Source organism: Nicotiana sylvestris, chromosome 2 (genome assembly GCF_000393655.2).
Source record: "Nicotiana sylvestris chromosome 2, ASM39365v2, whole genome shotgun sequence".
Taxonomy (NCBI): Eukaryota; Viridiplantae; Streptophyta; class Magnoliopsida; order Solanales; family Solanaceae; genus Nicotiana; species Nicotiana sylvestris.
In genome coordinates, this window is record NC_091058.1 from 132,231,160 (window position 1) to 132,246,021 (window position 14,862).

At 40.9% G+C, this 14,862-nt stretch overlaps 2 protein-coding genes across 2 annotated transcripts; both read right to left on the reverse strand.

Moving 5' to 3' along the window:
- Positions 1 to 7,200: 7,200 nt before the first annotated feature.
- Positions 7,201 to 8,330, reverse strand: LOC138885605 (uncharacterized). Its single transcript, XM_070166568.1, has 2 exons — positions 7,483 to 8,330; positions 7,201 to 7,294 (listed from the first exon to the last, which is right to left on the reverse strand). Exons 1-2 carry the CDS (start codon positions 8,328 to 8,330, stop codon positions 7,201 to 7,203), a joined length of 942 nt encoding a protein of 313 aa, XP_070022669.1.
- Positions 8,331 to 8,417: 87 nt separating this feature from the next.
- On the reverse strand, positions 8,418 to 9,236 carry LOC138885606 (uncharacterized). Its single transcript, XM_070166570.1, has one exon. The coding sequence runs from the start codon at positions 9,234 to 9,236 to the stop codon at positions 8,418 to 8,420; it is 819 nt and encodes a 272-aa protein (XP_070022671.1).
- Positions 9,237 to 14,862: the final 5,626 nt, after the last annotated feature.

The following is a 14,862-nucleotide window of genomic DNA, read 5'->3' on the forward strand; positions in this document are numbered from 1 at the left end:
GACCGCACATTTCTGAGTGCGGTTGCACTCTTGATTATGTGGCCGCACAAAAAAGGTGCGGTCCACATTTCTTCTTGACCTTAAAACCCCATCTCTCTGAACTTTATCTTCTACGGCCGCACCAGAATCGTGCGATCCGCACTTTGCAGAGCATTTCTTTTCTGAGGCTTCCTTCATGATCTGCAGCCACACTCAATATTGTGCGGTCTGCACAATGCCCTCTTAGCCCGGTTTTTTGTCCTTATACAAAATTTCTCCTTCTTGAGTTGATCTTCATCTCTTTAACTCATATTCTAACACTTCTGCAAGCAAGCACATTCATTAGTTTTCGGGAATACCTTTAAGTAATTTTGAGCTAAAACGAAAGTAAAAGAGTAGTCAAAATCCCTACTTATCAACTTCCCCAAACTTAAGCTTTTGTTTGTCCTCAAGCAAATAAGGTAATTCCCACCTCCACAAGGCAAGAATTATTTCAGTTGGCCTACGATAAATCAATAACACATCAATTGGGACCAATAATTACCCACAACACGTATGAATTATCAACAATGCAATGATTTGACTTTTTGAGTACAATAGTTCTAATATGACACTAGAGCATCAAGAGTTGACTTTATTCATCAAGGAAGCTTGCTCTTTCATGTAGGTCATTGTGAATCCCAAACTCCTCCTCTTCTACTCTTCATTAGCATATCTTAATTTACAATATATAACACTCAATTCAAGGATTGCGAAAAGTTAGCTCATCTCTCTCAAAAGAATGTCACAAGTACAGCTTTAAGTGCCATATGCTTTCCCCTCATGTAAATCACCTCTAATGTAAGCTCACTCTTGAAATCATGTAGGGGTTTTTCGAGATGTAATGATGGCTTTTGGATCAAGTTAGGACTTGATGGAATACAATGTGTTCATCTTTGCTTAAGTACTCCATTTTCTCTTTTTGGCTCATACTTTGTCGACTCTTTGAGTCAACTCCTTTTTCCTCGGGGGAACTAGAGAGACGTAACGTCACTCTTTCTTGGTCATGATATTCATTTTTCTCCTTTTCTATTTACTCCATTCAAAAAGAAGCTACTAAACTAATAAGAAGTTATACTACTAAGGAAAACAAACTAAAGAAGCTAATGAAGTAAACTATGAAAAGCAAGACAAATGAATATACAAACCAAAAGGAAATGAATATATACATCAAATGAGAGGGAATAATATATACATAACCAAAGAGAAAATAAAGATAAAAGAAAAAGAGTATAAGAGATATTACAGGCCAATTATCAATGTCAAATCAATCAAAATAGACCACTCCCCTAAATAAAAATAAGCATTGTCCCCAATGCTTAACAAAAATAAGAATAAGGAAGGATAGAGAGTTAAGAGCACTCCTTATTTGGTTTAAGTCTACATGGAATCCTCAGCACCCTCGGGCTCCTCTAACTGTATCTCAGCATCACCTGGTAGAGGGACAACAGGGTTGGTAAGCATCTAGATCATCTCCTCAGCGGTGTGGGCAATGACGTCCAGCTCCTCAAACTGGTCGGTTGCTGCCTCTGATGCATCGGGTACTTTTGGTGCTTCCTGTGTTGTTGGTACTACTGGCTCCATAAGCAGGTCAAGTGGTAGATCTCTTGCAGATGTTATCTTAGTAATCTCTTTTCTCAACCTCTCCACTAACTTCTTCGACGCATGAGACTTCTACATCTTCTTCGCTTGGTTTCCCAACTCATCAATGACTTCCCCATGCACCACCAGGGTCTCCATAATGATCTTCTAATTTTCTAAGATCTTTGAAAATGTTTCCTCCACTAACGGAGGTACTTGAGGTGCTACTAGGGTAGCAGACTATGTTGCAACAACACTGGATATGTTAGATAGCTTTGAAGTAGCTGCCTGCATCCAGTTGTTGAGACTCTCCAATGTCTTGGAGACTCGCAGCGCAGTTTGTGGATAAGTGGATGAGGCTGGCACTGATAATAAAATTGATGGTCTAGAAGAAGAAGGTGGTGGAATGTCTGATATCCCGGTGAAAGGACTAGCTGCTGTGGAAGGCACGACATCTGTGGAAGGCTCAGCAGCTGAATCATTAACTGCTATCGTTGGCTCCTTATACTGGCCAGCAGAGGTAGTTGTACCCTTGATCTTCGGGTTGTCAGCACTCTGCAGGTGGTACCATGAGAAAGGCTTCTTGGCCTTCACTGTTGTATCAAATGTCCTTGGCTCCACCTTTTGATCATTGAAATACTCTGTGAGGAAGTTAGGGTACTGGTATGATCTTTTACCTTTCTAGACAGATAATGTGATGTTGGTTGACATTATGGAGTACCCAGCCATAATAGAAGCCACAAAAATGCACGGATCAATACATCTACACACGAATGTTTACCACCCTTTGGCTTTAAAATTTAGGGTGGCCCGGACTATGGGAACCCCTGTTGTGAGCCAAGGGGTGGTGATGCTAGAGCAGCCGAAATCTTATCTAACCACGGGCGATCTGCATCACCCATAGCAAGCTTTTCTAAATACTGGACTGCCTTTACTTCTTCAAATCCCACATAAGAGTTCAAGGCGCAGGAGTCTAATCGAATTTTCAGATTTCACACCTTTATTATCTTGGTACCCTTCTTTATGTGAGCCACATTGGCATAAAATTCTTTAACCAAGTGCTCATTTGCGTCGATGACACTTTGGGTGAACCATTTCCATCCCTTTCACTCCCAAAACTGTCTAAGGACATTTGGATTGTGAATGTCCAAATCCTTCGTTAGGAACTGTCGCTCAAGTGTGAGTGATCTCTGGGGACACCACTCTCTGAATCTGGTAAAGGCAGTCAAGCTCACAAATTGATCCTCTCATAACTCCTTCTTAGACCTCTCTAGACCTCCCACTGTAGTGTCTCCCCCTCTACCATCATCCGGGAAATCATCATCAGCATCGACATTGATTGGTGCAACCGGGGCATGTAAGGAAGAGGGCTCAAAATCATGGCTACCCTCTTCCAAACCCTCAGAAGAACTAGAAGCGAAAGAGGATTCATCTCTTAAGTGGAATTTACTCGGGACTTGTTCGGGTTGAGATTGGGTATCAGGCATTGCTTGCATAGAGTTATCCTCAAAAACTTCTCTAGATGGGAGATACTCACTGAACTGGGAGGGTTCAGGAACTCTCTTGGCGATTGCATTCTTGCTTATTGCTTTTTGTATGGCTAGTGGTAGGTTACTTCTGCCTCGACCTCGGCCTCGGGAGGGTTCAGTCCTCCCTTTTAATGTATCTCCACTACCACGTAATCTAACCATTGTCTGTAATTCATAGCAATAATAATCAGTTAGAGCTCAGAACAGTGTAAACAGATGCATGACAATTGCAGGAAATCAGACTCAGAAGAGGCAGTGGGGACCGTACAAAAGTGAGTGCGGCCGCAGATTGCCAAGTATGGACCGCACAATTTCACAGTGCGGCCGCACAGCTTGTTGTGCGGACCGCACAATTTTGAGTGTGGCCGCACAATTCCAGGTTTAGACTATTGGGTCTCTGATCATTCAACAGTGCAGACCGCACAATTTCACTGCGGTCCGCATAATTTCACTATGGACCGCATAATTCATGCAAACATATGCCCTAAGTTAGAGAACTGACCGCACAAAAATGTGTGCGGCTGCACAATTTGAATTTTACGTGGCAGCATGCTAGAGTTCATGCAATTTTAATAGATTAAACATGGTGTGCACAAAATTGACAAGATTAGTGGTCTACCTAGTCCCTATTGAACATATACGAAGCTACCCACATGATTTTGAAGCACATATTAAGCACATTTGACATTGTTAGGCCTAAAAATAACTAAACTAATCAAAGTAAACAAAACTAAAATTAAGAAGAATGAACGAAAATCTAACATGGATTTAGCATACTAGTAGTGAATGATGCAGGTGAGAATCTAACTTGATGAATTGAGGGAAGATATAGAACTAATGGGATATGCAGTGTGTTTGCTTAGGGTTCTAGAGCTCAGTGTGTGAAAAGTGTGAATAGTGCATTTAGGTCATATTTATGGGTTGACCCAGTTGGTCAAAATGAAGCTGAGTGCAGCCGCACAATTTTGAGTGTGCTCCGCACTCTTTACTTGAACCTGTGAAGAAGCTCTGCGGTCCGCACAAAAGTGAGGGCGGCCTCAGAATTTGTGTGGACCACACAATTTTGTGCACGGGCGCAAATTGTTAATGAAATTTGACAGGCCAATCTTCGTAGAGCATCCACTTCCAGTTATGCGACCACACACAGAATTGTGAGACTGCAGAGTGATTGTGTGGTCCGCATAATTCTGGTACGGTCTGCACTTTTGTGACACTTAGCCAATTTTTCTTGCACAGTCCCTGCAATGCACACCCCTTCCTACATATACTTCAAAACTAGTTAGCACAAAACAAGGCCTATCTAATGAAGAAGAATCAAGAAAATAAAAAAAATACACATGGCTTGCCTCCCAAGAAGCTCCTAATTTTAACGTCGCGACACGACGCAGATTACCAATCATTTGAAATGAAGAACCGCCACAATGTGGCCATCATCAACCTTGCCAAGATAATATTTAAGCCAGTGCCCATTGACTCTAAACACCTCACCATTCTTGCTTTTCAAATTCAAAGCACCAAACGGGGTTACATTCACCACTTCAAATGGGCCACTCCATTTTGAATTCAACTTGCCCGGAAACATCCGTAACCGGGAATTGAACAATGGCACAAGATCACCCTCTTTAAACTCTTTGTTGTAGATGTACTTGTCATGAAGGTACTTCATCTTCTCCTTGTAAAGGGACGAGCTTGTGTAGGCATGATACCGAAATTCATCTAGCTTATTCAATTGTGCCACCCTTATGTTTGCGGCAACATCCCACTTAAGGTTCAACTTCTTCAAAGACCACATCGCCTTATGATCAAGTTCCACAAGAATATGACATGCCTTCCCAGATATCAATCGATATGGAGACATCCCAATCTATGTTTTGTATGCCGTCCTATAAGCCCAAAGGGCATCATCAAATTTTCTTGACCAATCTGTCCGGTTGGCATTCACAGGCTTTGACAAAATACTTTTGATCTCCCGGTTGGAGACTTCAACTTGTCTGCTTGCTTGAGGATGGTAGGGGGATGAGACTTTGCGAGTGACACCATACTTGGTGAGTAAGGTATCAAAAGCCTTGTTGCAAAAATGCGATCCCCCATCACTAATAATGGCCATAAGAGTACTGAATCTTGTAAATATGTTCTTCTTCAAAAATGCCACTACACTTTGAGCTTCGTTGTTGGGTAAAGCCACGGCTTCAACCCATTTTGACACATAGTCCACAGTTACCAAAATGTAAGTGCTCCCACAAGAGCTCACGAACGGTCCCATGAAATCAATAATCCACACATCAAAGATGTCAATTTCCAAGATGGTGGTGAGGGGCATCTCATTCTTCTTATAAATCACATCGGCCCGTTGACATTCATCACAATGCTTGACTAGATCACTAGCATCCTTGTAGAGAGTAGGCTAATAGAATCCACAACTTTAACACTTTTGTTGCCGTTCTCGCTCCACCATGGGGACCACCATACGGTGAAGAGTGGCAAGCCTCAATAATTCTCATTTGTTCTACCTCCGGCACACATCATCGGATCACACCATGGGTATATATCTGGAAAAGATACGGCTCATCCCAATAGTAGTAAGGGCAATCCTGTTTGAGCTTCTTCCTTTGGTTTGAAGAGAACTCATTCGATACAATACCGCTCACAAGATAATTGGCTAAATAGGCAAACCAAGGCATCCCGATCATTGAAATGGCTAGCAATTGCTCGTCGATGAAGGAATCATTGATCTCAAGGCCGTCATGTGGCCTCCGCTCCTCCTCTAAACGAGACAAGTGGTCCGCCGCTTGATTTTCACTACCCTTGCGGTCTTGAATCTCTAGATAAAACTCTTGCAATAGAAGCACCCACCGCATCAACCTTGCCTTAGAATCTTTCTTGCTCATTTAATACCGAAGCATCGCATGGTCGGTGTGAACAATCGCCTTTGTACCAATGAAATACAGGCGAAACTTCTCCATAGCAAAAACAATAGCAAGTAGCTCCTTTTTGGTCAGTGTGTAGTTGACTTGGGCATAATTCATGGTCATGCTAGCATAGTAGACCGGATGGAAGATTTTGTTGATACAGTGCCCCAAACCTGCTCCAACCGCCAGATCACTAGCATCACAGATGAGCTCAAAAGGTAAGCTCCAATCCGGTGCGGTGATAATAGGAGTAGTAGTCAACTTGAACTTGAGTAATTCGAATGCCTTCATACAATCTTCGTTGAAATGTAACTTGGCATCCTTCTCCAAAAGTTTACACAAAGGGTTTACCACCTTGGAAAAATCCTTGATGAATCGGCGATAGAACCCCGCATGACCCAAGAAGCTCCTCACTCCCTTCACAGAAAGTAGGAGGAGGGAATTTGGAGATCAACTCAATTTTAACCTTGTCGACCTCAATACCGTGCTTTGGAATTTTGTGGCTGAGGACTATGCCTTACTCGACCATGAAGTGACATTTCTCCCAATTCAATACCAAGTTCATCTCCTCATATCTTGCCAAGAACTTATCAAAATTATTCAAGCAATTGTCAAAAGAATTCCCAAAAACAGAAAAGTCATCCATGAAGACCTCAAGAATATCCTCCACCATGTCAGTGAAAATAGCTATCATACACCTTTGAAAAGTCGTCGGTGCATTACACAACCCAAATGACATCCTTGAGAATGTAAAATTACCATAAGGACATGTGAAAGTGGTCTTCTCTTGGTCCTCCGGAGCAATAAGAATTTGATTGTAGCCGGAATATCCATCAAGGAAATAATAGAAAGCACGGTCGGCCAACCTATCTAGCATTTGATCAAGGAAGGGAAGTGGAAAATGATCATTTCTTGTAACTTTGTTGAGCTTGCGATAGCCCATGCATACTCTCCACCCGGTCACCGTTCTTGTAGGAATCAACTCATTCTTGTCATTGGTAACCATAGTCATGCCCCCTTTCTTTGGAACACATTGCACCGGCGAAGTCCATGAACTATCGGAAATGTGGTAAACAACCCCGGCATCCAACACCTCTTGCATTGCTTCATTTAGCCTCCTTTGATGTTCAATGAAAGGTTTGGCACCCTCCTCCAAAATAATCTTATGCATACAAAAGGCGGGGCTTATACCTCGGATATCCACCAATGTCCATCCAATTGCTCTTTTCCTCCTTTATAGCACCCACAATGTGGACTCTACATGCATGTTAGTTAAAGAAGAGGAAACAATAACCGGTAAAGTTGAGATGGACCAAGGAATTCATACCTGAGATGCGGAGGCAATGGCTTTAACTCCAATGTGGGAGGCTATTGGAGGAGTCTTCCGGTTCTCAAGATCCAAGGATAACTTGCGGGGTTCATAAGTGTACGACTCCATTACTTACAATGCATTCACACATTCCACATAGATATCATTCTCCTCATCATCATCAAGGTTGAGAAACACGGCTTCCATTTTGTCCTCAACATTCATTGTGGCACTAGCATCATCAACAATCACATCGATCACCAAATCCATGAACAAACAAACTTTATTGCTATTCTGTTGCCTCATAGATTTGCACACATAGAAGACCACCTTTTCATCACCCACCCGGAAAGTGAGGTCACCGGCTTCCACATCAACAAGAGCCTTCCCCGTAGCATGAAAAGGTCCATCCAAAATAATAGGCATCTCATAGTCCACTTCATAATCAAGAATCATAAAGTCTGCCGGAAGGATGAACTTGTCAACATGAACCAACACATCATCAATAATACTCAATGGCCTCTTCATTTTACGATCCGCCATTTGCAATCTCATGGATATGGGTCTTGGTTTCCCAATTCCCAAATTTTTGATCACCGAATAGGGCATCAAGTTGAAACTTCCCCCAAGATCACATAAAGTTTTGGCAAAGTCGGCACTCCCAATAGTGCAAGGGATTGTGAAAGCGCCCAGAACTTCCAATTTCGAAGCCATTGAGTGCACAATAGCACTCACTTGATGTATCATCTTAATAGTCTCACAATTCATCGATCTTTTCTTGGTCACCAAGTCATTCATGAACTTTTCATAGCCCAACATTTGCTCTAAATCCTCAACCAACGGTACATTGATAGACAATCTCCTCATCATGTCAATAAACGTTTTGAATTGGTTCTCGCTATTTTGCTTTGTAAGCCTTTGAGGGTTTGGAGAGGGAGACCTTGTCATTGGTGCCTTAGCCTTTGGCACTACCGGTTCTGGCATGTCAATTACGTATTCCCTAGACGGGTTCACTTCTTCTTATGTCTCTTATACATTTTCATCAATGTCAATTCTTACTTCTTCATTGGCTTAAACCACATTGCTTGGAGTTTCATTTTCTTGCACCAACACATCATCATCCACAATTCTTCTTTGATTTGAGGTGTTTGCCTCCCCACCTTTTCCACTTCTAGTAGTCACGGCCATAGCATGTCCCATGTTGTTCCCACCCTTCGGGTTTACCACTGTATCACTAGGTAGTGTCCCCTTAGGATGAGTGATCAAAGCTTGCGAGATTTGGCCCAATTGAACTTCCAGATTGCAAATTGAAGTGTTGTGGGAGGCTAATTGAGCATCGGAGTTGGCGTTCTTCTCCATCATTTGTTTAAACATATTCTCTATTTGGCCCATTTCATTGTTAGAAGAACTCAGACCTTGGGAAGGATACGGAGTTGGGTTGCTTGATTGTTGAAACATTGGGGGCCTTTGAAATCCCGACCCCCGATTCCCTTGGTTATTATTGTTCCAACTCACTTGGTTGTTGCCTCCACAATTGCTTTGATTGTTGCCACCCCAATTGCCTTGGTTTCCTTGATTATTCCAATTGTCTTGATTATTGTTATTTTCCCAATTGCCTTGATTGTTGTTACCACAACTCCAATTGCCTTTTCGGCCTTGGTTGTTCCAATTTCCTTGATTTCCTTGAGACTGCCATTGTTGTTGATTTTGTCCGTGAGCATTGTTTCTTTGGCCTTGATAATTGTTGACATATTGCACTTCTTTTTCTTGCTCATTGTACGAATCACCTTGGTCATACCCACTATCATCTTGCTTGAATTGTTCCAGATGGCTTTGCATTTGTTGACCTTCTTGTAGCCTCTTGTTCATCATTATATTCACACCTTCCATCTCATTCACTTGTTTCGGCCCTTAAACTTGTTGAAGCTGAGCTTTGGCCAATTGAATCATTGTAGTTGTCAACTCGAAAATAGCTTGCCCATGATCATGTAGTTCCTTGTGTAGGTGAATGACATTTGGGTCACCTTGAGGAACATTGGCTCTACTTTGCCATGCCGATGAGGTATCCGCCATCTCGTCCAAAATTTCATAAACTTCGGCATAATGCGTACTCATGAAGTTTCCACCAGCGAGTTGATTTACCACACATTGATTTGTTGTGTTGATCCCCCTGTAGAAGGTTTGTTGGATCATGGCCTCAGTCATATAATTATTCAGGCACTCTTTAACCATGGTACGATATCTTTCCCAAATCTCGTGCTATGGCTCATCGGGCTCTTGCTTGAACGCAAGAATCTCATTGTGAAGTGTAGACATATGTCCTAGAGAGAAAAATTTGGCAATGAATTTTTTCGCCAACTCATCCCATGTATGGATGGAATGATTGGACAATCTCTCTAACCAATCCAATGTCTTTCCCCATAGAGCAAGAGGCGGTCGGCCTCGCTTATTTGCTTGAAGTTCGGAAAGAACCTCATCTCCTTGATCATCGTCCACTTCCTCCCCCAATGGCACATTCCCGATGGGCTCCTTGTTGAGAGTCATTCTCGTACCTATAATCAATTCAAAAACAAAGTTAGTAACTCGAAAGGAAAATAAGAAAAATTATACAAAAACCTAGATACATAGCTAAATCCATTTAATTCCCCGGCAACGGAGCCAAAAGTTGATGTCGCCCAAACTCACACCACAAATATAGTTTGTGATGCGGTCGAAGTAATAATAAAAAACCAACGCGAGTCGGGGTCGAATCCATAGGGAGTTAGATTTTGGATTAGGTATCGCCTAGTGTGATTGTATGATGTGCCCAAGATTGCTCTTCTACATATTTGGTTGTTTCTTTCTACTTCTAATGACTGTGCTAATGTTTGCAATTGAAAAGCTAAGAGAACGATATTTTTGGCTTTTAGTGTTTTTAAAGTTGGTAAAAGATCTAGGGACGTGACTTCCACCTAGGTGGTTACCTAACGGGTTGTAAACTCTAGGGCAAGTTTGATTAGTCAGGGTTGTAATATAGCAATCACACGCAATTACCCACTCGATACCTCTCTCTAGTTAGAGTGATTTTCTCCAATTTGGCTTTCTCAAGTCCAAATGGGTATTGTACAAAACAAGTGATAAATGCTCAAGTCGGGTCATACTATCTCTAGATTCAATTGGGGCTATCAATTTTTTGAGTTCACCACAATTCCTTGTTAGTCAAGTTTTCCTAGATTTAGTCTCTCTTTCTCAAGTAGAGACTAAGCCAATTAGGCATGAATCAATGTTTGCAACCATTAATTCTTGAATTCAAGCGAGAACTAGGCTAAATATCACTAACCCAATCACAAACAAGCCCTAAATCAAACACCCATTAAGTACCCACACTAGGGTTGGGTCACAACCTAGTTAGAAATTTAGCTACTCATGAAAAATGAAGAAATTAAAGAAGAATCTAAGATAAAATCCATAAGAGATGATTAAGGGAAGAAAATCTATGTAAAAATGTTAAACTACTACATTGTTTCCTAATACAGTAAAGAAAAATGGCTCAGGTGCTCCATACTTACAAAACAGAACCTAAAAATGACAAAAGGTTCTATTTATACTAAGCTGAAAATATCTTACAAAATTGCCCTTGCGGAGGTTGTGAGGCCGCACAATTATGTATGTGATCAGCACATTGAGACTTGGCTTGACAGGTTTCAGTTTTGCGGCCGCACAATTCTGGGTTGCGGCCGCACTCCTTCAACTTTTGCGGACCGCACATTTATGAGTGCAGCCGCACTCTTGCTTCTGCGGTCGCACAATTATAGTGTGGTCCGCACTTCTTGACCTTGGGATTTGGCAATGTAGGACTTCTACGGATCGCACATTTTTGAGTGTGGTCGCGCTCTTGATTATGCGGCCGCACAAAAATGGTGTGGTCCGCATTTCTTCTTGACCTTAAAATCCCATCTCTCTGAACTCTATCTTCTGGGGCCATACCAGAATTGTGCGGTCCGCACTTTGTAGAGCATTTCTTGTCTGAGGCTTCCTTCATTGTTACGCCCCTGTTTTTGTATGTGAAAGTACGCCATAAGTAAATTAGTATAAGCTCGAAAATGAGATATTACATTCCGCATTTTCGTACGTTAAAGTTTCGTCATAAGCTAATCACGTAAGTTCAGGAATGAGATTATTTTGAGATTATAAGCATTATGCTATTTCAAACAAGTGATGAGTAAATTCGTGAAGGTGAGAGGGTAAGCAAATCAAAGAAAATAAATTTTCGTCAAAGTTTGACATGTTGGGATAAAATATAGCCCGAGATAAAATACCCAGTATTTATTGACTAGTGCCATACAAGGTACCACATGACCATGATAGTAAGGTCTATAAGGTGTGTTAAAAGTAAGTAGTATTTTAAGTAATTTGAGATAATTTTTAATTATATGGGTAATTGATTAATTATTGAACTAATGAGGGATTACCAAGTTAATTAATAATTAATGGATGATGAATTAAAGTCTTTGGATAAAGACTAAGATATTAACGTGGCAGCCACATACATGAGTCATTAAGTGACTCTTGAACAACTTTGCAAGGTGGCACTCTTTAAAGAGATAATTGAAAAATGGCTTCTTAAATTTAAGATTTGCAAAGATATGGAATTCACAAAAAGCCTTAAGACTCTAACGTTGTTGCTTCAGTAAGCATCTTACCAAATTGTGATCAAATTCACAAAATGATTATATGGAATTTGCTACAAAAATTCATACGAGATTTCATAAGGTAATGGGAAAATGCATAATACCCCCTGACCTATACCCGGATTTCCAACTATACACTTTATCTTTGCGGGAATCCTATTACCCCCCTAAACTATTTTTAAATGGAATAAATACTACCCTAAAACTAGACTACCAAACTCTTGGAAAGTGGTGAAGTATACGCGATGTCACATGTATTTTTAGTATTTTTTATTCTTTCTTCTGTTTCTTATCCTTTTTTCTTATTTCTCATTTTTTTGGTTATTTTATTCTCTTTCTTTTTGTTTTGGTCATTGGCGGCATAAAATGGTGGCCGTCGAAATTTCAAGAATACCATTTTTTTCCGGCGATTTGTTTTTCCAGCCACAGGTTTTTATCCCGATCTGAGTATGTTTTACTTTGCTTATGAATAGATCTTTTGAGAGTTTAATTTGTGTGTGAAAAGGATAGAAAGAGGAAAAATAAAAATAGAATAAATGGAAAAAAAGGTAAGATAAAGTCACCAGAGAATGAATATCCACCGGAATTAGAGAAGAAACGAAAAAAGAAGTAAAAGAAAAAGACAAAGAAAAAGGAAAAGGAAAAGGAAAAGGGAAAAGTAAGAAAAAATGGTAAAAAAGCAACAACAAAAATTTGAAAATCATTTTTTCTTGCTTCTCACTCTCCCAAAAGAGAGTAAAATACAAACACTCTGCCACGTCAGCTTTAATGGTGCAAATAATTCTACTTTAAGAGCTTAGGGGGGTAATAAAAATCCCGCAAAGGTAGTATGCAGTTGGGATTCCGGGTATAGGTCAGAGATATTTTCCTTAAGGTAATAGCAACGGAATTTTGCGATTCTAAGAGAGTACGGTGCAATCTTCATCAAGAATATCATATGGATTTTTCCCTACTCCGATCTTGTTGTCACCTGTTTTGTCGAAATTAATGTGTGTAGAGGGATTGTCAAGAGAATCAACTCAGGTATGTTAAGGCTATCTCTTCTTTCTTTTTGGCATGATCTATACGACACAAACTAAATGAGCAAATGCACACTCTTCATAAATGACTCTATTCATAGAAATACTAGAGATGTTTATGTTCTTGATTCCCCATGTGTCATATTATTCTATCATTTGTTCATGGGTCTCAGAAAATATGTAAGTTGATAAAGGTTATTTCATGATATTAATCAAAGTCATAATGGTCTTATGACAATCCAAAAGATTTTATTGATGTACTTTCTCATGCATTGCATTCATGTATACAGTGAAATTGGAGGGTCCAATTTCTCATCATTAAGGTACTTCAAAAGATCACCTCAAAGGCTCGAGGCTGCGGCCGAGTATCCTCCCTTGAGGGTCGTCGACACTCGACCTTAGGGTAGTAATGATCACAGCTATAGTAGAAATGGGGAGTTACCAAGGTACACGGCTAGGACTGACAGAGCCTAGTGGACTACTCTAAACCCGAATCAGGGCGTCATCTAGTTGTGTCATCTCCATATCTTTGTAATTAATGCATTTTGTACTATGTTGGGATTCTCCTCGTATATAAAAGGGATCCTTGTCATTTTGTAAGGCCCATATTGCTTCAGTTTCTCCATACAAAATATACAAGAACATTCTCTCTACTTTCTAACATATTCTCTTGATATTACTGCTTCCATTTATTATCCTCATTATTGTTCATCATTTATTGCTTATCATTGGCCATAAAAAGCCTTCATTGATTCTATTATAACTGTTAGACATACTCTGATCACCTTCGATAGCTCACAATCGAGCTCCGGAATCGACCTCGAGACCCCCGAATTGACAAGCTCGAGGCCCCGATCGTTAACCTACCGGTTTGGTTATCACCTTATCCTTAACTCTTATTTCGTTTCTAAGTCTTATACACATAGCATCAACTGTTTAACAACTAGCATAAAAATAGATCACGTATTTTTAGAGTCCCATAATCAAATTTAATTGTTATTACCATTTTCACGGTAAACAGTTTGGCACACGCCGTGGGGCTAAAAATAATAGTGATTATTTTCTTGCTAGTTTCATTACACAATGCAAGTTGTCTTTCACAACTTTTCTTGTCCAAGATCTTTAATTTCAGGTCGAAATGCCTAGCTCAGTAAATCGAGTGGAAAACGACAATCTTGAAAACCACGGAGAGAATGGTGTGGCTGCTTCAAGTGTTGGTGTGCCACTACGGGAACCTTGAGAATGCACCAGGACTGATTCTGGCGGATGTAGTTTCGCGCGACGCCCAACAGGTCGATATAAGCTCACACACCAATAGGAGTGTGCACCAAGGAGATCAACAAGAAGCTCAGAAAACCCAACCTAGGGAAGAATAGGAGGTTAGCCTTCATGTTATTTTTGAAATGTTGCAGGCACAACAGCTGGCTATTGCTCAGCTGCAAAGCCACCAAAAAACTCCTAGCCCGGTAGCGTCGGGGACAGCTCCCCCAGCCGAACAGGTACCAGAGAGATCGAACAATAAAGGGTCGATGACCGATCCCGTCATCGTAAAAATGCTCGAGGACCTCACCAGAAGGATCGAATCGGGCGAGAAAATGATAGAAGCCAGCAACAAAAAAGGCGAGACCTACAACTCCAGGGTCGACCAAATTTCGGGCGCACCCCCGATCTAGAAGGGGTAGATTCGAAGAAGTTCAAACAAAGGCCATTCCCAGAGGAGGTGACTCCAAAACCCATCCCAAAGAAGTTCAGAATGCTAGACCTTCCAAAATACAATGGAACCTTGGATCCCAACGAGCATGTCACAGCCTACACTTGTGCGGTAAA

Excerpts from the sequence above, each read along its gene's own strand:
- LOC138885605 (XM_070166568.1), bottom strand. The coding sequence starts at position 8,330 with ATGCCAGAACCGGTAGTGCCAAAGGCTAAGGCACCAATGACAAGGTCT. Across the intron at positions 7,295-7,482 it reads GTGGAATGTGTGAATGCATT|AGTCCACATTGTGGGTGCTA; the intron begins GTAAGTAATGGA and ends ACATGCATGTAG.
- LOC138885606 (XM_070166570.1), bottom strand. The coding sequence starts at position 9,236 with ATGGAAGGTGTGAATATAATGATGAACAAGAGGCTACAAGAAGGTCAA.